This window comes from Callionymus lyra, chromosome 14, assembly GCF_982586985.1.
Source record: "Callionymus lyra chromosome 14, fCalLyr1.hap1.1, whole genome shotgun sequence".
Lineage (NCBI taxonomy): Eukaryota > Metazoa > Chordata > Actinopteri > Syngnathiformes > Callionymidae > Callionymus > Callionymus lyra.
In genome coordinates this window covers 4,495,949-4,521,925 of record NC_141831.1, presented here as the reverse complement: position 1 = coordinate 4,521,925, position 25,977 = coordinate 4,495,949, and the positions used below count along the sequence as shown (strand labels likewise).

Here is a 25,977-nt window from a genome sequence, read left to right as displayed (position 1 = left end):
AAACAACACTCAATAAAATAAAAACTTAAAAGGTCAAGACACCATCGAAACAAACACATGAGTCTCAGGAAATCAAGGAATAGCTCGAAAAGTGTCTTGAGATGTTTCTTGAAGGAGTCAGTAGATCATCAAACACAGATGTTTCTTGAAGGAGTCAGTAGATCATCAAACACAGATGTTTCTTGAAGGAGTCAGTAGATCATCAAACACAGATGTTTCTTGAAGGAGTCAGTAGATCATCAAACACAGAGATGGTTCCAAAGCTTAGGAGCAACAGTCTGGAAGGATTTCTCTCCTCTGGTCCGGAAGTTCAGGAACCATCAGTAGATTCTGATCCACAGACCTCAGAGCCCGAGCTGGGGTGTAAGTCTGGATCAGATCACTGATGGAAGGTCTGACCATGAATAGATCTGAAAGTAAGAACCAGAATTTTAAAATGATCCTGAAAGAAACTGGCAGCCAGTGAAGAGTTTGAAGGAGAAATGTGAGTTCTTCTACTAGAGCGGCTCAGAATTCTGGCTGCAGAGTTCTGAATCAACTGCAGACGAGAAGATCCTTCTTGTTAAGACATGAAAACAAACTGTTACAATAGTCCAGACGAGAAGAAACAAACACATGGATTATAAGATCCAGATCATGTTCCGACAACATTTTCCTAAGTTTAGAGATTTTTCTCAGTTGAAGGAAACATTTTCTGGTCTGTTTTCTTCAGTGTTGAACAAGAGACATGTCCTTTATCAAATACAACACCCAGGTTTCTCAGGCTCAGTTTGACAGACTGACCTAAGTCACCCATTAGCTCCATAGCTCTCTGTTTATTTCTAAATGTTGTGATTCTGAAAGATTTTCCTTAGTTTAGGCGGGAATTTAAATTCCTTATATATTTTTTTAAATGCTTTGTAAACATTTTGAGGGGCCATCAAGAAAAAAGAAAAAGGTGTAAACCGAAATAAACAAAAGCTTAATTTAATTTTTTCAAATCCAAATCACATTTAAATGGATAAAAGTCCTGAAACAGAAGAACTCTTCCGACTGTTTTTATGTCCAGAACATCAATACATCTCCTTGTGGTGTCATTAGCTTGCGAGCACAAACACGTGTTTCCGCAGTAAGATTGTTCGTTAAAATGTTTACGGAGGTCATTCAGGGTGAAAGTTCAAGGTGAGCTGAAGAGCGTCTCGTCTCAGGGGTTGATGGAGTCTACTGACTCCTTTAAGAAACATCTTAAGAAGTTTCTATTTGTTCAGGCTTTTCCTTGAATTTCTCGAACTCCTGTGTTGTTCTCGGTGTTGTCTTGATCTTTGAAGTATGTACTGTTTTGAGTATTGTTTTGATTGTTAAAGCGCTTTGTGACCCTGGTCTCGAAAAGCGCTATATAAATAAATATTACTTACTTACTTACTTACTTACACCTGTGGGTGCGCATGGTGACCATCCTACCTCTGACACCATTTGACATTAACAATGGTAAAGTAAATCATCTATGTTTGCAGATTAACTTGATGACTACATTTCTTTTGTGTTGCGTGTCCTCCATCCCGTTTGGCGACTCGATGTGCCTTTAGTTCATTTTATTATATTGTTCGTTGTTATTCCTTCACTTTAATGTATTTGTCACGTGTTTGATTTTCATTTTTATTATATTTTATCCATTTATTCATTCTATTTTGTACCGTCAACACCACAAACAGTTGTGAGTCTATTACTTGTATTGTGTTGACAAAACTGACAGTAAACGTGTTCTGATTCTTTTGATGACAATCCTACTCCTGACACCATTTGTCACTAGCGTACCGTTTCTAAATGCAACTTGCAGACAAGTGGCCGTTGGTTTGGTTGGTGTGAACGCATCCGTGTTCACGAGCAACGCAGCCAGTGTGTTGTGTTGCTGGTGTCACAAGTTATCGTTCTAATCTAGAGCAGAGAGTCCCATAATGCACTGCAACGGGTCGTAGGAAGTGATTAACATGACATTTGATGAAGGAGTTATTGTTACCGAGGTGCACGACGAGCACATCTGACACACGTCACACGTTTGTGTTGCTGTAGCTGAGGATGTTGTTTACCGGTCGAGGATGTTGTAACGATTCTCCTGTGATCAATAGAGCTGATAGTATGTGTGTGTGTGTGTGTGTGTGTGTGTGTGTGTGTGTGTGTGTGAGAGAGAGGAGGGGGACACGTTCAAAACATCATCATGGGACAGAAAGTACAAGAGTTCCATGTGTGAACTGTGTGTGTGTGTGTGTGTGTGTGTGTGTGTGTGTGTGTGTGTGTGGGGGTGTGTGTGTGTGTGTGTGTGTGTGAGGGTCAGTGAGTGGGCGCTGGTCAGGAGTTGTTTTCCAGCAGATGGACATCAAAAGTCTGGGGGGAAAGTCCTGCCATCGACCGAACACAAGCTTCAAGTCTGACCTCCCTCACTGAGGGCCCCCCCGCCCCCCCTGCCCCCCCGACAGACACACAAACAGTTGTCGTGACCTACGACAAAAACACACACTCACAGAGTACAGTTTTTTTTGTTGTTGTTGGGATCACAAGGAGAAGAGGAGGTCACGGTGTGAGTCGAGCTAAACAATCTATGCAGAGAACTTTGACCTTGGACTCGCCTGCACACGCCGTGGACGTTAGAACAACATCAACAAAAGATCTATGAGGGAGATATGAGAGGAGCTCACAAGATCACAGGGGGATCACAGGGGGATCAAAGGGTGATCAGAGGTAGGACCACGGGGCATCACAGGGTGATTACAGGGGGGAGCACAGGGGGATCACAGGGTGATTACAGGGGCATCGCAGGGGCATCGCAGGGGGATCGCAGGGGGATCACAGGGGGATCACAGGGGGATCACAGGGGGATCAAAGGGTGATCAGAGGGATCAAAGGGGGATCACAGGGGGATCACAGGTGGATCAAATGGTGATCACAGGGGGATCACAGGGGGATCAAAGGGTGATTACAGGGGGATCAAAGGGTGATCAGAGGGAGGAGCACAGGGGGATCACAGGGTAATCGCAGGGGGATCGCAGGGTAATCGCAGGGGGATCACAGGGGGATCGCAAGGGGAACAAATGGTGATCACAGGGGGATCACAGGGGGATCAAAGGGTGATTACAGGGGGGAGCACAGGGGGATCGCAGGGGGATCAAATGGTGATCACAGGGGGATCACAGGGGGATCAAAGGGTGATTACAGGGGGGAGCACAGGGGGGTCGCAGGTGGATCAAATGGTAATCGCAGGGGGATCGCAGGGTAATCGCAGGGGGATCGCAGGGGGATCAAATGGTGATCACAGGGGGATCACAGGGGGATCAAAGGGTGATTACAGGGGGATCAAATGGTGATCACAGGGGGATCACAGGGGGATCAAAGGGTGATCACAGGGGGATCAAAGGGTGATCAGAGGGAGGAGCACAGGGGGATCACAGGGTAATCGCAGGGGGATCGCAGGGTAATCGCAGGGGGATCGCAGGGGGATCAAATGGTGATCACAGGGGGATCACAGGGGGATCACAGGGGGATCAAAGGGTGATCAGAGGGATCACAGGGGGATCACAGGGGGATCACAGGTGGATCAAATGGTGATCACAGGGGGATCACAGGGGGATCAAAGGGTGATTACAGGGGGATCAAAGGGTGATCAGAGGGAGGAGCACAGGGGGATCACAGGGTAATCGCAGGGGGATCGCAGGGTAATCGCAGGGGGATCACAGGGGGATCGCAAGGGGAACAAATGGTGATCACAGGGGGATCACAGGGGGATCAAAGGGTGATTACAGGGGGGAGCACAGGGGGATCGCAGGGGGATCAAATGGTGATCACAGGGGGATCACAGGGGGATCAAAGGGTGATTACAGGGGGGAGCACAGGGGGGTCGCAGGTGGATCAAATGGTGATCACAGGGGGATCACAGGGGGATCAAAGGGTGATTACAGGGGGATCAAATGGTGATCACAGGGGGATCAAAGGGTGATCACAGGGGGATCAAAGGGTGATCAGAGGGAGGAGCACAGGGGGATCACAGGGTAATCGCAGGGGGGTCGCAGGGGGATCGCAGGGGGATCAAATGGTGATCACAGGGGGATCACAGGGGGATCAAAGGGTGATTACAGGGGGGAGCACAGGGGGATCGCAGGGGGATCAAATGGTGATCACAGGGGGATCACAGGGGGATCAAAGGGTGATTACAGGGGGGAGCACAGGGGGATCAAATGGTGATCACAGGGGGATCACAGGGGGATCAAAGGGTGATTACAGGGGGATCGCAGGGGGATCAAATGGTGATCACAGGGGGATCACAGGGGGATCAAAGGGTGATTACAGGGGGAGCACAGGGGGATCGCAGGGGGATCAAATGGTGATCACAGGAGGATCAAAGGGTGATTACAGGGGGATCGCAGGGTAATTGCAGGGGGATCGCAGGGGGGAGCACAGGGGGATCACAGGGGGATCGCAGGGGGATCACAGGGGTCGCAGGGGGGAGCACAGGAGGATCACAGGGGGATCACTGGGGGATCACAGGGGGATCGCAGGGGGATCGCAGGGGGGAGCACAGGGGGATCACAGGGGGAGCACGGGGGGTCGCAGGGGGATTGCAGGGCGATCACAGGAGGATCACAGGGGGATCGCAGGGGGATCACAGGAGGATCACAGGGGGATCACAGGGGGTTCACAGGAGGATCACAGGGGGGATCACAGGGGGATCACAGGGGGATCACAGGGGGATCGCAGGGGGGTCGCAGGGGGATCACAGGGGGGAGCACGGGGGATCGCAGGGGGATCGCAGGGGGGTCGCAGGGGGATCACAGGGGGGATCACAGGAGGATCACAGGGGGTCGCAGGGGGATCACAGGGGGGTCGCAGGGGGATCACAGGGGGGTCGCAGGGGGATCACAGGGGGGATCACAGGAGGATCACAGGGGGTCGCAGGGGGATCACAGGGGGGTCGCAGGGGGATCACAGGAGGATCACAGGGCGATCACAGGAGGATCACAGGGGGGTCGCAGGGGGATCACAGGGCGATCACAGGGGGATCAGTTTAGCTTAAAAATCAATGTCATATGAAATGAACATTTAATGGGATTATCTTTTATTGTTCTAATCATCCGATGCTGAACAACAGTGGAGTCTCTCGCTCTTACTGAACGTATCACTCTTTTAAAAACACTTTTTAAACTGTATTTCTTTCGTAAAATCTTGGTCAATATTGCATTTTTTACCCCAAAATTGAAAGAAACGAAGACACACAGTGTCTCCCTGATGCTTCTTCCTTTCCACTCGTTCTGCTCTTATTTGTCATCACTTTAGAAAACACTTGAAATCTTACAGACTCTTATAATAATAATTCTTGTGTTTTCTCTGCCAACAGCTGCCGGGCTTCAAACTCACAACCTCTCACGAGGAAGTAAGTTTCTCTCACTTCTCAGGACATTTATTGATGTTATTATTCACTTTAAAACACGTGTTTAGCACATGACACACATGACAGAACAAAAAGTCCCCCCAAAACCAGAGTAAAACCAATCTTTTTATTAATATTGCATCAGCGGCAACGCAAGGGATACCTCAAACACATTTGTTTTCATCCTCTGGGTCACTTTGACCCAGCGAAAAATCAAGGGTAAATCTTTTTTTTGTTGTAACCTTTTATTTAATGTACATCATTTAGTTTTTATTTATACACTTTCTTTTAAATATATATACTAATATAACCACCTGATTTATCATTTTCTTTAAAAAAATATTACAACATATACTTTGTTTTTCTTAATAGTGCATGAATTTCATTTCTATTATTTATGCTCATTTATATTCAAACATTAAAACTATTTTTTCTTATATAGTTACACCTATTGCATATTTTTTTTCATGTCATATTTGGTATGTTCTTTTAATTTATACATTGTTTTTTCTAATATTCTTTTTCTATTTTCAGGACATTTATTGATGTTATTATTCACTTTAAAACACGTGATAACTTATTATATCCATTATGATAATCAACTCTTTTAATGAACCAATGAGATTCCTCGTTACTCAAGTACGCGCTTCTGTTCCGCCGCGTTTGACCCTCACGCGAACCCGTCACGGTCTACGTTCAGAGCGGGTTCTGGTTCTGGTTCTGTTGACTATCCTCCGTAAATAAAACCCAACGACAGGGCTTGAGCGCGCGGTCGCGACGGCGCGCTCCGATTGGTCGAGGCGGAGTGTCGTGCGCGCGCAGCCGCCACTATAAACGCGAGAGTGAGGCGCGAACACGAGCACTAGAGTGAACAAGAGTGAACAAGAGTGAGAGGTTTGGTTTTTTTTTTACACTCCGCTCTACTGTGGTCAGACATGACGTCAGCGCGGGTTGTTGTGTTGTTTACGGCGCTCGTGTGTCAACACGCGCACACTCTGGATCCGCACGAGCTTCAAGAGAAACAAGTTTCCAAGAAACGTCTTTACCTGCAGAGCACAGGTGAGTCACGTGACGTCATTATTCAGTGATTATTTATATTGTTGTTGCTTTAATTATATATCGATATTTTATTATTTTATTTAACGTTGATTATATTTTTTTAATAAACTTTAATACATTTTCTTTCTTTAATATGTTTTTTTTTTTTATATATATATATTTATACACTTCAAAACACTTCAATATTTATTTATATTGCAAGTTATTTTCTTGTATTTACCATTTTGCTAAATTATATATTTTCCCCGAATCCTTTTATTTAATGTGTATTATTTTCTTTTTTAATTTAAATTACAATGTTAACGTTGTTTTTCTTATATCTGGTATATATATATATATATATATATATATATATATATATATATATATATAGTTACACCTTAAAATATTTTAAAATAGTCCCTTTACTTAATTTGTATTCCTCTTATTTTTTTTTATATATTGCAACAAGTTTTTCTTTTAAAGTTGCTTAAAAAAATCCTTTAAGCATCGTTTATTATGTTATTTTGTATATATATTTCAATGCAATTTACTTTCTTGTATAGTTCCACTAATTTACAATGATATTTTCATACATTTTCTTCTTTTTTTAATTTATTAAATATGTATTATTTTAACTAGTATTTATTTTCCTATTTATATTTATTTTTCTTATACATTAACACATTGTAAATATATTTTAATATATTTCATCCTTTTATTTCTTTACTACTTATATTGCAACGTAAACTTTTTTTTATTATTTTATATATATTTATACTTTTATTTACATGTTATTTTTGCTTTCAAAAAATAAACTTTAATTTATTCATTTTATTTATAATTTCCTTTTTATTCATATTTTAACATATCAGTTGTTTTTCTTGTATACATACACGTGTAAATTTTCGTTTGATTTATCATTCATTCATTTTCTGCTGCTTAATCTCTATGGGAGTCGCGGGGGGGGTCTATCCCAGTTCCACTGCGAGAGGCGGGGGACACCCTGAAAAGGATGCCAGTTTGTCACATGACACACATGACAAAACAAAAATTCCCCCCAAAACCAGAGTAAAACCAATCTTTTTATTAATATTGCAACTAGCGGCAACGCAAGGGATACCTCAAACACATTTGTTTTCATCCTCAGGGTCACTTTGACCCAGCGAAAAATCAAGGGTAAATCTTTTTTTTGTTGTAACCTTTTATTTAATGTACATCATTTAGTTTTTATTTATACACTTTCTTTTAAATATATATACTAATATAACCACCTGATTTATCATTTTCTTTAAAAAAATATTACAACATATACTTTGTTTTTCTTAATAGTGCATGAATTTCATTTCTATTATTTATGCTCATTTATATTCAAACATTAAAACTATTTTTTCTTATATAGTTACATATAGTTATTATATATATATTTTTCATGTCATATTTGGTATGTTCTTTTAATTTATACATTGTTTTTTCTAATATTCTTTTTCTATTTTAAGTAAAAAAAAAATTATATTATTATTATTTTATTATTCATGCATGGAAAGCAGTATATAATTTCAATGTAAAAATAAAAATATGCTCTTTTACTGTCAGTTATAATGATTTTGACTCATATTTTAGAAACAAATGATCCTTTTTTCTTTCTTTCAAATTCCTGTGTTGTGTTTACAATAAAACGTTACCGTTTCTTTCTTTTAACAATCTTGAGCAAATATCCAGGACATGCACATGTCGTGGACAGATTTGTGTCCATGCTTTGCTTTTGTGTTGAAAAACACAATAGTAATAATACTATAATCATAAAAGCGTGTTGCAGCCGAGAGCTGCAGGGACGTCTCTTCTTACCGTTGGAGGCTGTAATTCAACGCTCCAGTCGCTCCAGTCGCTCCACAACACATTCCCTCCACATTCCCTGTAGTACTAGAGTTGGCAGTACTAGTCATGAGTACTCAAGGGGGAAGTTGACGCGCGGCTCATAGAAGTGGTGGAAGTAACGGTAGACGAGTGAACTTTAATCAAGCAGCTCATTAGAACTCAAACAATGATACTGAGACGTGTTCGTCGGCAGCAGAATGTTATTATAAATATCTGAAACACAACCGTAGTAGTACAAGCAGCTGCGACAGAAATACTGAGTATTCGTAGACATTAATGGAACACTGCCCTGTCATTCAGTACTTGTTTCCTGGAAATTTGTAGTAGCATATTAGCAGCTACGTAGTATTAGTATATTAGCAATAGCAGCTTTTTAGTACCATAATAGCAGCTAAGTAGTATTAGCACACAAGCATTAGCAACTTTTTATAAGCATAATAGAAGCTAAGTCGTATTAGCACATTAGCAATAGCAGCTTTCTAGTAGCATATTAATAGTTGCAGCTTTGTAGTACCATAATAGCAGCCAAGTAGTATTAGCACAAAAGCATTAGAAACATTGTAGTAGCATAATAGCAGCTAAATCGTATAAGCACATTAGCAAAGACCCTGGTCTCGAAAAGCGCTATATAAATAAATATTACTTACTTACTTACTTTATAGTAGCATATTAGTAGTAGCATCTTTGTTGTATAATATTAGCAGCTAAGTAGTATTAGCACACAAGCATTAGCAACATTGTAGTAGCATAATAGCAGCTAAAACATATTAGCACATTAGCAAAATCAGCTTTCTAGGAGCATATTAGAAGTAGCATCTTTGTTGTACAATATTAACAGCTAAGTAATATTAGTACACAAGCATTAGCAACATTGTAGTAGCATAATAGCAGTTTTATCATATTAGTAATAGCAGCTTTTTAGTAGCATATTAGCAGTAGCATCGTTGTCTTACAATATTAGCAGCTAGGTGGTATTAGCACATTAGTAATAGTAGCTTTGTAGTAGCATATTAGCAGTAGCATATTTGTTGTACAATATTAGCAGCTAAGTAGTATTAGCACACAAGCATGAGCAACATTGTAGTAGCATAATAGCAGCTTAATCGTATAAGCACATTAGCGGTATCATCTTTGTCTTACAATATTAGCAGCTAAGTCATATTAGCACACTAACATTACCAGCTTTGTAGTAGCAGATTAGAAGTAGCATCTTTGTCGTACAATACAAGCAGCTAAGTAGTATTAGCACACAAGAAAAACTGTACTAGCATAATAGCAGACAAAGTAGTGTTAGCACACTAGCAATAGCAGCAGCATATTAGCAGGTAAATAGTATTAGCATCTTTGTCTTAGGATATTAGCAGCTAGGTAGCATTAGCAATCTAGCAGTAGCATATTAGCAGCTTATCATCTTAGCATATTAAGTATTATCAACACACCAGCAGTAGCGTTAATGGCATTTAAATATTGTCTTTGTTGAGAAATATTAGTCTTTAAGTAGAAGCGCATCAGTGCGACAGACAGAGAGACTTTATTGATTAAGTTTGTGATGATCAGTTCGAGCAGGAGTCACCGTTCTCTTGCTGTGTCTCAAATCACATACTTGCGTACTCAAAGTTAGTATTTTTAGTGCGTAAGTGCGTCTCAATTCTAAGTATGCAAATTTAGTGCGCCATGCACACTAAATTGTCACTAAAACGCCCACAAAACTGAGTATGGATCGATGGACACTTTCTACACTAAACGGCTCCATCTTAGTGACGTTGTAAACGGAAGTAACGTCATATATATATTCATATACTTACAGGTGCATTTTCAGCAGCAGTAGAAGGATGACACGTCTTCGCTGCTGATACCAGCTTAAATATCTCGCCAATACTTCGATTCTCATATTTTTCCTTTATTTCTTTATCAAAACTTGCTAAACATGCTGCCAGCAGGTGGCGATAGTGTTCAAACAGTTGGTTGCAACCATCGTTAAATAGTAGTAGAAGGAGAAGCTGTCGCGTCAAGCATTTCCTGTTAGTGTGTAGCAGCAGAGTTTGATTTGAGACATACTATCTGTGGAGGATTAGTTACTAGTTAGTACGTACACTATCCTGATGCATACTAACTTCTAGTATACTAAGAGAAGTATGTTTGAGACGTACTATCTGTGGAGGATTAGTTACTAGTTAGTACGTACACTATCCTGATGCATACTAACTTCTAGTATACTAAGAGAAGTATGTGATTTGAGACATACTATCTGTGGAGGATTAGTTACTAGTTAGTACGTACACTATCCTGATGCATACTAACTTCTAGTATACTAAGAGAAGTATGTTTGAGACATACTATCTGTGGAGGATTAGTTACTAGTTAGTACGTACACTATCCTGATGCATACTAACTTCTAGTATACTAAGAGAAGTATGTGATTTGAGACATACTATCTGTGGAGGATTAGTTACTAGTTAGTACGTACACTATACTGATGCATACTAACTTCTAGTTTACTAAGAGAAGTATGTTTGAGACATACTATCTGTGGAGGATTAGTTACTAGTTAGTACGTACACTATCCTGATGCATACTAACTTCTAGTATACTAAGAGAAGTATGTTTGAGACATACTATCTGTGGAGGATTAGTTACTAGTTAGTATGTACACTATCCTGATGCATACTAACTTCTAGTATACTAAGAGAAGTATGTTTGAGACATACTATCTGTGGAGGATTAGTTACTAGTTAGTACGTACACTATCCTGATGCATACTAACTTCTAGTATACTAAGAGAAGTATGTGATTTGAGACATACTATCTGTGGAGGATTAGTTACTAGTTAGTACGTACACTATCCTGATGCATACTAACTTCTAGTATACTAAGAGAAGTATGTTTGAGACATACTATCTGTGGAGAATTAGTTACTAGTTAGTACGTACACTATCCTGATGCACACTAACTTCTACTATACTAAGAGAAGTATGTTTGAGGCATACTATCTGTGGAGGATTAGTTACTAGTTAGTACGTACACTATCCTGATGCATACTAACTTCTAGTATACTAAGAGAAGTATGTTTGAGACATACTATCTGTGGAGGATTAGTTACTAGTTAGTACGTACACTATCCTGATGCATACTAACTTCTAGTATACTAAGAGAAGTATGTTTGAGACATACTATCTGTGGAGAATTAGTTACTAGTTAGTACGTACACTATCCTGATGCATACTAACTTCTAGTATACTAAGAGAAGTATGTGATTTGAGACATACTATCTGTGGAGGATTAGTTACTAGTTAGTACGTACACTATCCTGATGCATACTAACTTCTAGTATACTAAGAGAAGTATGTTTGAGACATACTATCTGTGGAGGATTAGTTACTAGTTAGTACGTACACTATCCTGATGCATACTAACTTCTAGTATACTAAGAGAAGTATGTGATTTGAGACATACTATCTGTGGAGGATTAGTTACTAGTTAGTACGTACACTATCCTGATGCATACTAACTTCTAGTTTACTAAGAGAAGTATGTTTGAGACATACTATCTGTGGAGGATTAGTTACTAGTTAGTACGTACACTATCCTGATGCATACTAACTTCTAGTATACTAAGAGAAGTATGTTTGAGACATACTATCTGTGGAGGATTAGTTACTAGTTAGTATGTACACTATCCTGATGCATACTAACTTCTAGTATACTAAGAGAAGTATGTTTGAGACATACTATCTGTGGAGGATTAGTTACTAGTTAGTACGTACACTATCCTGATGCATACTAACTTCTAGTATACTAAGAGAAGTATGTGATTTGAGACATACTATCTGTGGAGGATTAGTTACTAGTTAGTACGTACACTATCCTGATGCATACTAACTTCTAGTATACTAAGAGAAGTATGTTTGAGACATACTATCTGTGGAGAATTAGTTACTAGTTAGTACGTACACTATCCTGATGCACACTAACTTCTACTATACTAAGAGAAGTATGTTTGAGGCATACTATCTGTGGAGGATTAGTTACTAGTTAGTACGTACACTATCCTGATGCATACTAACTTCTAGTATACTAAGAGAAGTATGTTTGAGACATACTATCTGTGGAGGATTAGTTACTAGTTATTACGTACACTATCCTGATGCATACTAACTTCTAGTATACTAAGAGAAGTATGTTTGAGACATACTATCTGTGGAGAATTAGTTACTAGTTAGTACGTACACTATCCTGATGCATACTAACTTCTAGTATACTAAGAGAAGTATGTGATTTGAGACATACTATCTGTGGAGGATTAGTTACTAGTTAGTACGTACACTATCCTGATGCATACTAACTTCTAGTATACTAAGAGAAGTATGTTTGAGACATACTATCTGTGGAGGATTAGTTACTAGTTAGTACGTACACTATCCTGATGCATACTAACTTCTAGTATACTAAGAGAAGTATGTTTGAGACATACTATCTGTGGAGGATTAGTTACTAGTTAGTACGTACACTATCCTGATGCATACTAACTTCTAGTATACCAAGAGAGTATGTGATTGAGACATACTATCTGTGGAGAATTAGTTACTACTTAGTATGTACACTATCCTGATGCATACTAACTTCTTGTATACTAAGAGAAGTATGTTCGAGACATACTATCTGTGGAGGATTAGTTACTAGTTAGTACGTACACTATCCTGATGATACTAACTTCTAGTATACTAAGAGAGTATGTGATTGAGACATACTATCTGTGGAGAATTAGTTACTAGTTAGTACGTACACTATCCTGATGCATACTTACTTCTAGTATACTAAGAGAAGTATGTTTGAGACATACTATCTGTGGAGGATTAGTTACTAGTTAGTACGTACACTATCCTGATGCATACTAACTTCTAGTATACTAAGAGAGTATGTGATTGAGACATACTATCTGTGGATAATTAGTTACTAGTTAGTATGTACACTATCCTGATGCATACTAACTTCTAGTATACTAAGAGAAGTATGTTTGAGACATACTATCTGTGGAGAATTAGTTACTAGTTAGTACGTAAACTATCCTGATGATACTAACTTCTAGTATACTAAGAGAGTATGTGATTGAGACATACTATCTGTGGAGAATTAGTTACTAGTTAGTACGTACACTATCCTGATGCATACCTACTTCTAGTATACTAAGATAAGTATGTTTGAGACATACTATCTGTGGAGAATTAGTTACTAGTTAGTACGTACACTATCCTGATGCATACTTACTTCTAGTATACTAAGAGAAGTATGTTTGAGACATACTATCTGTGGAGAATTAGTTACTAGTTAGTACGTACACTATCCTGATGCATACTAACTTCTAGTATACTAAGAGAAGTATGTTTGAGACATACTATCTGTGGAGGATTAGTTACTAGTTAGTACGTACACTATCCTGATGATACTAACTTCTAGTATACTAAGAGAAGTATGTTTGAGACATACTATCTGTGGAGGATTAGTTACTAGTTAGTACGTACACTATCCTGATGCATACTAACTTCTAGTATACTAAGAGAAGTATGTTTGAGACATACTATCTGTGGAGGATTAGTTACTATATAGTACGTACACTATCCTGATGCATACTAACTTCTAGTATACTAAGAGATGTATGTGATTTGAGACATACTATCTGTGGAGAATTAGTTTATAGTTAGTACGTACACTAAACTGATGCATACTAACTTCTAGTATACTAAGAGAAGTATGTGATTTGAGACATACTATCTGTGGAGGATTAGTTACTAGTTAGTACGTACACTATCCTGATGCATACTAACTTCTAGTATACTAAGAGAAGTATGTTTGAGACATACTATCTGTGGAGGATTAGTTACTAGTTAGTACGTACGCTATCCTGATGCATACTAACTTCTAGTATACTAAGGGAAGTATGTTTGAGACACACTATCTGTGGAGGATTAGTTACTAGTTAGTACGTACACTATCCTGATGCATACTAACTTCTAGCATACTAAGAGAAGTATGTTTGAGACATACTATCTGTGGAGGATTAGTTACTAGTTAGTACGTACACTATCCTGATGATACTAACTTCTAGTATACTAATAGAAGTATGTTTGAGACATACTATCTGTGGAGGATTAGTTACTAGTTAGTACGTACACTATCCTGATGCATACTAACTTCTAGTATACTAAGAGAAGTATGTTTGAGACATACTATCTGTGGAGGATTAGTTACTAGTTAGTACGTACACTATCCTGATGATACTAACTTCTAGTGTACTAAGAGAAGTATGTTTGAGACATACTATCTGTGGAGGATTAGTTACTAGTTAGTACGTACACTATCCTGATGATACTAACTTCTAGTATACTAAGAGAAGTATGTTTGAGACATACTATCTGTGGAGGATTAGTTACTAGTTAGTACGTACACTATCCTGATGCATACTAACTTCTAGTATACTAAGAGAAGTATGTGATTTGAGACATACTATCTGTGGAGGATTAGTTACTAGTTAGTACGTACACTATCCTGATGCATACTAACTTCTAGTATACTAAGAAGTATGTTTGAGACATACTATCTGTGGAGGATTAGTTACTAGTTAGTACGTACACTATCCTGATGCATACTAACTTCTAGCATACTAAGAGAAGTATGTTTGAGACATACTATCTGTGGAGGATTAGTTACTAGTTAGTACGTACACTATCCTGATGATACTAACTTCTAGTGTACTAAGAGAAGTATGTTTGAGACATACTATCTGTGGAGGATTAGTTACTAGTTAGTACGTACACTATCCTGATGATACTAACTTCTAGTATACTAAGAGAAGTATGTTTGAGACATTCTATCTGTGGAGGATTAGTTACTAGTTAGTACGTACACTATCCTGATGCATACTAACTTCTAGTATACTAAGAGAAGTATGTGATTTGAGACATACTATCTGTGGAGGATTAGTTACTAGTTAGTACGTACACTATCCTGATGCATACTAACTTCTAGTATACTAAGAGAAGTATGTTTGAGACATACTATCTGTGGAGGATTAGTTACTAGTTAGTACGTACACTATCCTGATGCATACTAACTTCTAGTATACTAAGAGAAGTATGTGATTTGAGACATACTATCTGTGGAGGATTAGTTACTAGTTAGTACGTACACTATCCTGATGCATACTAACTTCTAGTATACTAAGAGAAGTATGTTTGAGACATACTATCTGTGGAGGATTAGTTACTAGTTAGTACGTACACTATCCTGATGCATACTAACTTCTAGCATACTAAGAGAAGTATGTTTGAGACATACTATCTGTGGAGGATTAGTTACTAGTTAGTACGTACACTATCCTGATGCATACTAACTTCTAGCATACTAAGAGAAGTATGTTTGAGACATACTATCTGTGGAGGATTAGTTACTAGTTAGTACGTACACTATCCTGATGCATACTAACTTCTAGCATACTAAGAGAAGTATGTTTGAGACATACTATCTGTGGAGGATTAGTTACTAGTTAGTACGTACACTATCCTGATGATACTAACTTCTAGTATACTAAGAGAAGTATGTTTGAGACATACTATCTGTGGAGGATTAGTTACTAGTTAGTACGTACACTATCCTGATGCATACTAACTTCTAGTATACTAAGAGAAGTATGTTTGAGACATACAATCTGTGGAGGATTAGTTACTAGTTAGTACGTACACTATCCTGATGCATACTAACTTCTAGTATACTAAGAGAAGTATGTGATTTGAGACATACTATCTGTGGAGGATTAGTTACTAGTTAGTACGTACACTATCCTGATGCATACTAACTTCTAGTATACTAAGAGAAGTATGTTTGAGACATACTATCTGTGGAGGATTAGTTACTAGTTAGTACGTACACTATCCTGATGCATACTAACTTCTAGTATACTAAGAGAAGTATGTGATTTGAGACATACTATCTGTGGAGGATTAGTTACTAGTTAGTACGTACACTATCCTGATGCATACTAACTTCTAGTATACTAAGAGAAGTATGTTTGAGACATACTATCTGTGGAGGATTAGTTACTAGTTAGTACGTACACTATCCTGATGCATACTAACTTCTAGCATACTAAGAGAAGTATGTTTGAGACATACTATCTGTGGAGGATTAGTTACTAGTTAGTACGTACACTATCCTGATGATACTAACTTCTAGTGTACTAAGAGAAGTATGTTTGAGACATACTATCTGTGGAGGATTAGTTACTAGTTAGTACGTACACTATCCTGATGATACTAACTTCTAGTATACTAAGAGAAGTATGTTTGAGACATTCTATCTGTGGAGGATTAGTTACTAGTTAGTACGTACACTATCCTGATGCATACTAACTTCTAGTATACTAAGAGAAGTATGTGATTTGAGACATACTATCTGTGGAGGATTAGTTACTAGTTAGTACGTACACTATCCTGATGCATACTAACTTCTAGTATACTAAGAGAAGTATGTTTGAGACATACTATCTGTGGAGGATTAGTTACTAGTTAGTACGTACACTATCCTGATGCATACTAACTTCTAGTATACTAAGAGAAGTATGTGATTTGAGACATACTATCTGTGGAGGATTAGTTACTAGTTAGTACGTACACTATCCTGATGCATACTAACTTCTAGTATACTAAGAGAAGTATGTTTGAGACATACTATCTGTGGAGGATTAGTTACTAGTTAGTACGTACACTATCCTGATGCATACTAACTTCTAGCATACTAAGAGAAGTATGTTTGAGACATACTATCTGTGGAGGATTAGTTACTAGTTAGTACGTACACTATCCTGATGCATACTAACTTCTAGCATACTAAGAGAAGTATGTTTGAGACATACTATCTGTGGAGGATTAGTTACTAGTTAGTACGTACACTATCCTGATGCATACTAACTTCTAGCATACTAAGAGAAGTATGTTTGAGACATACTATCTGTGGAGGATTAGTTACTAGTTAGTACGTACACTATCCTGATGCATACTAACTTCTAGCATACTAAGAGAAGTATGTTTGAGACATACTATCTGTGGAGGATTAGTTACTAGTTAGTACATACACTATCCTGATGCATACTAACTTCTAGCATACTAAGAGAAGTATGTTTGAGACATACTATCTGTGGAGGATTAGTTACTAGTTAGTACGTACACTATCCTGATGCATACTAACTTCTAGCATACTAAGAGAAGTATGTTTGAGACATACTATCTGTGGAGGATTAGTTACTAGTTAGTACGTACACTATCCTGATGCATACTAACTTCTAGTATACTAAGAGAAGTATGTTTGAGACATACTATCTGTGGAGGATTAGTTACTAGTTAGTACGTACACTATCCTGATGCATACTAACTTCTAGCATACTAAGAGAAGTATGTTTGAGACATACTATCTGTGGAGGATTAGTTACTAGTTAGTACGTACACTATCCTGATGATACTAACTTCTAGTGTACTAAGAGAAGATATGTGATTCGAGACACATCCTCTGTAAACGTTCTCAAATCTCTTGCTCCTTCAAGGGGAGATCCAGAGTTGTCTGGTGAGTTCAGGGGACGTCGGCTGTGGGACGTTTCAGTGCTTCAACAACAACTCGTGCGAGATCCACGGCCTGCACCACATCTGCCTGACTCTGCTCCACAACGCGGGACGCTACGACTCCCAGGTGACCAGTAACCCTCCCTCCTGCTCACCTCCTGCTCACCTCCTGCTCACCTCCTGCTCACCTCCTGCTCCTCGTCCTCCTCCTCAGGGCAAGTCATTCGTGAAGGAGGCGATGCGCTGCATGGCCCTGGGTCTGCGCCAGCGCTTCAGCTGCGTGAGCCGCCGGTGTTCGGCCGTCAAGGAGCTGGTCTTCACTCTGCAGCGAGAATGTTACTCCAAACACCAGCTCTGTCTGGCTCTCAGGGACCACATGGACACCATGGGGAGCCTGGTGCAGTTCCAGCTGCTGTTCCCTCCAGGGTGAGACTCGTATTGAGATCAGTGTCACCACGTTATAGAGATAACATGATTTCTGTTTTAAATCATTGATTTAAAAAAATAAATAATCTTTTTTATATTGAATTTAATTTTATTCAATAATTAAATTTAAAAAAGTGATGAATTAAATATTAAATAAATCAAATAAATATTGTTTTTCTTATTCTAATTCTTCTAACAGAAAAATAATCATTTTCTAAATTAAATTGTTTAATTGTTTGTATTTTAAATTCAATGTAAAAAAAAAAAAAACGTGATGGATTGATTTTTCCGGAAAGTTAAATAATAAAAAATATTGTCCGGTGACACTGTTACAACTACATGTTTACATTTTATTTAAAAGACGACAAAAACAAAAATTATTGGAATATTATTTTTTTTAAAAAGTACTTTTGAATTATTGGTATTACAATATGAAACTCAAAGGAAATAAATACAGAAAGAAATTCAACCTTTTAACGTAGAAATAATTGAATTCAAGTATAACAGTTTTAATATATTATTGTATTTAAGTATTGAATAAAACCAAATGAACCATTAATCTAATAATATAAAACAAATTAAATGCTTAAAAAAACACTTCAATATTAAAAAAAACAACATTAAACATTTGAAACATCCTATTCAACCATTAAATAAACTGATGAATTGAAATACTTCCGTAATTAAATACATTTGAGATTCTTTCAAATACATTAGCATTAGCTTAGCATTGCCGTGTGCGTCCACAGACCGTACGTGGAGCTGATGAACTTCCTGCTGAAATGTGGCGACGAGGTCAAATCCTGGGTCAGCCGCCGTTTCCAGGCGCAGTGCGAGCAACACTGGGGGGCGCTGTGCAGCAGCTTCGGCGCTACCTGCCCCGTCAACCAATCGGACGCCGAGCAGCTCACGACGGCGCCGACGACCACGACCACGACCCAGCTGTGGTCCGAGGCTCCTCGTCAGAGCGCCGGGCCCGAGCGGCGATAAGAGGGTCGTCGGCACCAACTCATCGTGCACTTATTAGGGCTTTTAAATCCATGTGTTCCTCGATCACCTACCTCACAGCAAACACATGTTTACAGGTAACGCAGCGCAGCTCATCGTCAATATTTGACTGGATTTTCATGTTTTTTTTGTACCATAAACACGGAGGAAACACGCGTCTACACTCTTTAGATGCGTCGTCGTCACACACACGGGACACGTTTTATACTTATTTAAATGTTTAACGACACATTTACTTTAATAAACTTTGACAAGGACGAGCTCATGTTTACCACATGTTTTATTATATTCACTGTGTCACGAGTAGATGTTTGTGTATCCAAGTGGCCTGTCACTCAAAATAAAAAAAATAAAAAAACACTTGTTGTATATTTTCAAACAATAACGATGTAAAATACACGCTTAATAATATTACAAAACTATCTTCCGAGTATAAATTATCATCGTATTAGAAAACCTTTGATTTTCATGATGGTTTTTTTTACGTGAATGATGTCACTATAGCAAAAAAAAAAAAGGTAAATTGGAAAAAATGGCGGAGATTTCACTGGAACATCAGGCTCGTGCTGTGTCTCAAATCGCATACTACTCTTAGTATACTAGAAGTTAGTATGCATCAATTTAGTGTACGTACTAACTAGTACGCAAATCCTCCACAGATAGTATGTCTCAAATCAAACTCTGCTGCTACACACTAACAGGAAATGACTCGACAGGTTCTTCTTCTTCTACTACTATTTAACGATGTTTCAACCAGCTGTTTGAACACTAGCGACACCTGCTGGCAGCACGTTTTGTAAGTTTGGAAAAAGAAATAAAGAAAAAATATGAGAATCGAAATATTTGCGAGATATTTAAGCTGCTATCAGCAGCGAAGACGTGTTTATCCTTCTGCTGCTGAAAATGCACCTGTAAGTATATGAATATATATATATATATATATGTATACAGTATATACTGTATATATATATATATATATATATAGTATATACTGTATATATATATATATATATATGACGTAACTTCCGTTTAAAACATCACTAAGATGGCGGCTGTTTAGTGTGGTTAGTGTCCATCAAACAATACTCAGTTTTGTGGGCGTGTTAGTACGCCAAATTAGTGTGCATGGCGCACTAAATTTCGCATACTAAGAATTGAGACGCACTAACGCACTAAAAATACTAACTTCGAGTACGCTAGCAATTTGAGACACAGCATCGATGTCAATCATTTCTCTCTTCTTGCTCTTAGCTTCGAGTCGACACTGCCGCCTGCAGGCCACCAATGCGTATTACATTTAAATGGCTTCAAACATGGAGTTCACGGCAGTGCTCGCTGATATTTTTATTTGTTTTTACATATAAAAGTATCCCAAATCTTTCTTTTTATTTACATGTAAGTAAGTTTTCTACTTGCTGTTCAGAAGAACCTTCAGTGGACTCAGTTGTAAAGAGTAGCTACCTTCAGATGCACTGACACGTCTACCCTCCGAGGCGGTTCCTCGGCTCAGATGAAGGGGAAGAGGCGCTTCTTCAGGATGTACAGCACCGTGGCGAGGAAGAGCGCCAGAGCCAGGAAGATGAGCAGCTTGTCGGTCAGCTCGCGCCGGTTGTACTTGAGGATCAGCTTCCTCCCCTGGTGGATGGTTCCCGTCATGTTCCTGAACTCGTCGTTGGTCTCCAGCACCGTCCTGGAGGAGGTGGCTGGTGGAGGTCAGAGGTCAGAGGCGGGGGGGTGGGAAGCGTGTTCCGTACGGAGCGTGTTTTACCGAGCGTTCCGATGCTGTCCTCGCTCTGCTTCACCTGCTCCGCCATCATCCTGCTGATGGACATCAGGCTCTCCGTGATGTTGCTGCTGGTTTCTACCAAACTCTCTTTCGTCGCCTTCCTGGAAAATAAACAATAAACACTTTTCAGTTTCGCAGGAAAACTAAAGTCACAACAAGAGGGTTCATGTTAGAGTAGGTATTAAATTGAGTTTTTTTAATTGAATAAAATGTAGTCCTTCGTCACAGTTACGTTATGGTTTATGTTTCATTACATTTTGTACAAATAAAATATATATCTTTTTTGAATTTGCTATTTACATTTAAATATTCACACTATTATGTTCATTTTTGTGTTGCATTTAAACTATCGGCCTCTAGATGGCAGCAGTCATTATGTCCTCCGCAGCTAAAGGAAGAATGATGACTGAGGACGAGAGGATACAGTGAGTCCAGCAGCTTTTAAAGCTGATGTTTGGACATATTTTGGTTTGAAAACAAACGAAAGCAGTTACGACTTCGTCAAGAGTCATGTGGTCTGTAAATACTACAACACCAGAGTCAAGTACTGGACAATACTACACATATATACTTGTTACTATACTATTACAACACCAGAGTCAAGTACTGGACAATACTACACATATATACTTCTTACTATACTATCACAACACCAGAGTCAAGTACTGGACAATACTACACATATATACTTGTTACTACACTATCACAACACCAGAGTCAAGTATTGGACAATACTACACATACAGTATATACTTGATACTACACTATCACAACACCAGAGTCAAGTACTGGACAATACTACACATATATACTTGTTACTATACTATCACAACACCAGAGTCAAGTACTGGACAATACTACACATATATACTTGTTACTTCACTATCACAACACCAGAGTCAAGTACTCCACAATACTACACATATATACTTGTTACTACACTATCACAACACCAGAGTCAAGTACTGGACAATACTACACATATATACTTGTTACTACACTATCACAACACCAGAGTCAAGTACTCCACAATACTACACATATATACTTGTTACTACACTATCACAACACCAGAGTCAAGTACTCCACAATACTACACATATATACTTGTTACTACACTATCACAACACCAGAGTCAAGTACTCCACAATACTACACATATATACTTGTTACTACACTATCACAACACCAGAGTCAAGTACTCCACAATACTACACATATATACTTGTTACTACACTATCACAACACCAGAGTCAAGTACTGGACAATACTACACATATATACTTGTTACTACACTATCACAACACCAGAGTCAAGTACTGGACAATACTACACATATATACTTGTTACTACACTATCACAACACCAGAGTCAAGTACTCCACAATACTACACATATATACTTGTTACTACACTATCACAACACCAGAGTCAAGTACTGGACAATACTACACATATATACTTGTTACTACACTATCACAACACCAGAGTCAAGTACTGGACAATACTACACATATATACTTGTTACTTCACTATCACAACACCAGAGTCAAGTACTCCACAATACTACACATATATACTTGTTACTACACTATCACAACACCAGAGTCAAGTACTCCACAATACTACACATATATACTTGTTACTACACTATCACAACACCAGAGTCAAGTACTCCACAATACTACACATATATACTTGTTACTACACTATCACAACACCAGAGTCAAGTACTCCACAATACTACACATATATACTTGTTACTACACTATCACAACACCAGAGTCAAGTACTCCACAATACTACACATATATACTTGTTACTACACTATCACAACACCAGAGTCAAGTACTGGACAATACTACACATATATACTTGTTACTACACTATCACAACACCAGAGTCAAGTACTGGACAATACTACACATATATACTTGTTACTACACTATCACAACACCAGAGTCAAGTACTGGACAATACTACACATATATACTTGTTACTACACTATCACAACACCAGAGTCAAGTACTGGACAATACTACACATATATACTTGTTACTACACTATCACAACACCAGAGTCAAGTACTGGACAATACTACACATATATACTTGTTACTACACTATCACAACACCAGAGTCAAGTACTGGACAATACTACACATATATACTTGTTACTACACTATCACAACACCAGAGTCAAGTACTGGACAATACTACACATATATACTTGTTACTACACTATCACAACACCAGAGTCAAGTACTGGACAATACTACACATATATACTTGTTACTACACTATCACAACACCAGAGTCAAGTACTCCACAATGCTACATATACATCCTCGTATACTACAGTATTACTATATATGGTATTGCTGCGCTCACCTCTGCCTGGTGCTCTGGTTCTCTGGTCCACTAAGCAGATCGTCCATCTCCATGTTGTCGATGGCTAGCTTACATGCTAAGTTAGCTTTGCGCCATGCTGTCTGGTTACTGTGAGAAAAAACACATCATCGTCAGGTCGCGTCGTGAAGGACATGAAGGTCGATGCAGAGACCAGAAGACAACCTGAGCATTTGCCGTCGTTGGCTCTCAGTCTCGGCTTGAATCATCAGTCGCTCGGACTCTTTGTCCTGCTCTCTAGCGATCTGCTCCAGGTCCTACCAAACAAATACAAACTCTAGTCGGGGGCTCAAGGAAACAACCATTAGAAAATGCATACGTATATTGAGCAGAAGTTACTTGAAACGTAAACAAACAAAACAATTTAGCTTCATTATACGTTTCCAACACATTTAGAATTTAAAACTAAAATGAATCGTTTCTCTGTTGAAAAGTGCATTTATTTGTTGTTGAATGACTGAGATCAATAATTTGTATATTGAAAGATGAGTGATTTTTTTTTAACATATTATCAAATAAGAACATTTTGCAAGAAGGTTGCAGGTTGCAGGTTGGGGGAAGAGGGGGGGGGGCACTCAGGTGAATACATGTAAACTGTAGTCATTTATAATTTGCAATTGTATTTTCTCCCCGTGTTGCCTGGGTTTACTCCGGGCACTCTGGTTTCCTCCCAGAGTCCAAAAACACAGAGAGGTTGATTGAGAACTTAGGTAGGTATGAGTGAGTGTGTGTGTGTGTCTTTGTGTGTCCTGAGATGGACTGGCGTCCTGTCCAGGGTGTCCCCTGCCTCTCGCCCCCGTGACCCTCATAAGGAAAAAAAAAAGTGTAATTCTTTCGTTTTTACTATTTTACACTGAAATTAAAAGGCTATAAATTAAAATGTATCGCAATTAGACAGTTTGTTTTTCAACAAATTAGAATTAAATTAGAATATCAATCTCTAGGTGTAAACAAACACGTTTATTTTGATGTTATAAATATATATATTTGAATTTAATTAATTAAAACAAAGACAACACATTCCACCCTTTCAATATGTAAATTAATGAAATCAATAATTACAGAAATACTCACAAAACAAGGATTTCAAGAAGGGTTTAAAGCATCATTTAAATGTTACACACTCACCTGAATCCTGACTCTTAACTTGTTCAACTTGTCTTTGACCCGAGAGTTGAGTTCGCCGAGAGACGACCTCGGTCCCTGACAGTCCCGGATGTCCTGTGACGTCACGACAAGCTCACAGTTGATCGAGTCGTTTAAAGATCGATGACATAAACACGTGAATTATCAGAAGAATATCCGGAACAACGTTAAAAACTCTGGCAAACGTCACTCAAAACACTTTAAAATGTTTTCAACGAGCCGTTTGATTCACAACGATGAAGTTAAAAAAAAAACCCAAACTAAACAGACGATACAACCTTAAATGAGCGAATAAAACACGTCGTTACCTGAATGAAGGCCTTGATCTCCAGATCATATTTGATGATTTCTTGAGCACAGATTCTGACATGAACGTCAGAGGAGGACGCCATGTTTGTTTTGGTACGGCATCCCGGCGGAGTCAAGTTAAGAAGAATTCCGCGAACTATTTCAAATAAACTTTACTTTAGTAAAACCCTAACTACCCGCAAAAAATAATGTCACACATAAAACAAAAAAAATAAAAACGTTCATAAAAACAATTAAATCGATTGTGAAGTATCCGTTTTACTTTAACAAAGTATTTTGGACTGAAACATTTTGAAATGAGAATTATTCTCATCTTGTTCTTTATCTTTATGTTCTTATTTTATTTTTGATTTATTTTTTATTTTTTATTAAAAAAAATGCTGTATGCATTGGCTATTGTAAAAAAAATGATATCCCGAAGGAGACCTCCTGAGGGATCAATAAAGTATTATCTTACCTTACCTTACCTTATTTAATACATCCCACTAATATAACGTGATTATATGACTACAGTTGTCAGGCTAAAAATATTTTAAACATTTTTTATTGTATTTTTTAAATTCCTGAACAATAATAATAATATGTTATTAAATAACTGTAACCTTGTATATGGTGTGACACCAACCCAAGCTGAAAATTAGAAGCAGAACTTTGGTTATTAAGTTAATAATTCAAATAAAGTTCTTATATATATAAAAAAAGAAAAAGATATACCTTTTTATGGAAGTAAATCAATGTCATCAGAATATTGAATGATTAAATTTTTTTTTTTTTTCAAATCTTGAACGGTTTAATTCATTTAAATTATTCAATATATGTTATATTTCATTTTCAGCGTTTTTAATTCAATATGAAAAAATACAACGCCTTTTAAATTCATCATAACAGTGCCCGAGACAAAAGCAAACGAGTGCCTAGTCACTTCATCATACTTGCATAAACGATGATCAGTTTAGATATTTTCACGACAAAGTATGAA

At 38.2% G+C, this 25,977-nt stretch overlaps 2 protein-coding genes across 2 annotated transcripts; one reads left to right on the top strand and one right to left on the bottom strand.

Moving 5' to 3' along the window:
* The first annotated feature begins 6,290 nt into the window (after window positions 1–6,290).
* Window positions 6,291–19,510, top strand: LOC148065745 (stanniocalcin-2-like). Its single transcript, XM_087807627.1, has 4 exons — window positions 6,291–6,454; window positions 17,901–18,043; window positions 18,131–18,342; window positions 19,092–19,510. The coding sequence occupies exons 1-4, from the start codon at window positions 6,331–6,333 to the stop codon at window positions 19,330–19,332; spliced, it is 720 nt and encodes a 239-aa protein (XP_087663753.1). The 5' UTR covers window positions 6,291–6,330; the 3' UTR covers window positions 19,333–19,510.
* A 102-nt stretch (window positions 19,511–19,612) lies between these two features.
* On the bottom strand, window positions 19,613–25,159 carry bnip1b (BCL2 interacting protein 1b). The gene is made up of 6 exons (XM_087807629.1): window positions 24,998–25,159; window positions 24,672–24,764; window positions 23,709–23,800; window positions 23,526–23,633; window positions 21,119–21,237; window positions 19,613–21,053 (listed from the first exon to the last, which is right to left on the bottom strand). The coding sequence occupies exons 1-6, from the start codon at window positions 25,079–25,081 to the stop codon at window positions 20,857–20,859; spliced, it is 693 nt and encodes a 230-aa protein (XP_087663755.1). The 5' UTR covers window positions 25,082–25,159; the 3' UTR covers window positions 19,613–20,856.
* Window positions 25,160–25,977: the final 818 nt, after the last annotated feature.

What these genes read in the sequence shown, in the direction of transcription:
- LOC148065745 (XM_087807627.1), top strand. Translation starts at nt 6,331, where the DNA reads ATGACGTCAGCGCGGGTTGTTGTGTTGTTTACGGCGCTCGTGTGTCAA. An exon ending in TCTTTACCTGCAGAGCACAG is followed by an intron (nt 6,455 to 17,900) that starts GTGAGTCACGTG and finishes TGCTCCTTCAAG; the next exon opens with GGGAGATCCAGAGTTGTCTG. An exon ending in CAGCTGCTGTTCCCTCCAGG is followed by an intron (nt 18,343 to 19,091) that starts GTGAGACTCGTA and finishes GTGCGTCCACAG; the next exon opens with ACCGTACGTGGAGCTGATGA.
- bnip1b (XM_087807629.1), bottom strand. Translation starts at nt 25,081, where the DNA reads ATGGCGTCCTCCTCTGACGTTCATGTCAGAATCTGTGCTCAAGAAATC. An exon ending in CAACGACGGCAAATGCTCAG is followed by an intron (nt 23,634 to 23,708) that starts GTTGTCTTCTGG and finishes TTTTTCTCACAG; the next exon opens with TAACCAGACAGCATGGCGCA. An exon ending in AACCAGAGCACCAGGCAGAG is followed by an intron (nt 21,238 to 23,525) that starts GTGAGCGCAGCA and finishes TTTATTTTCCAG; the next exon opens with GAAGGCGACGAAAGAGAGTT.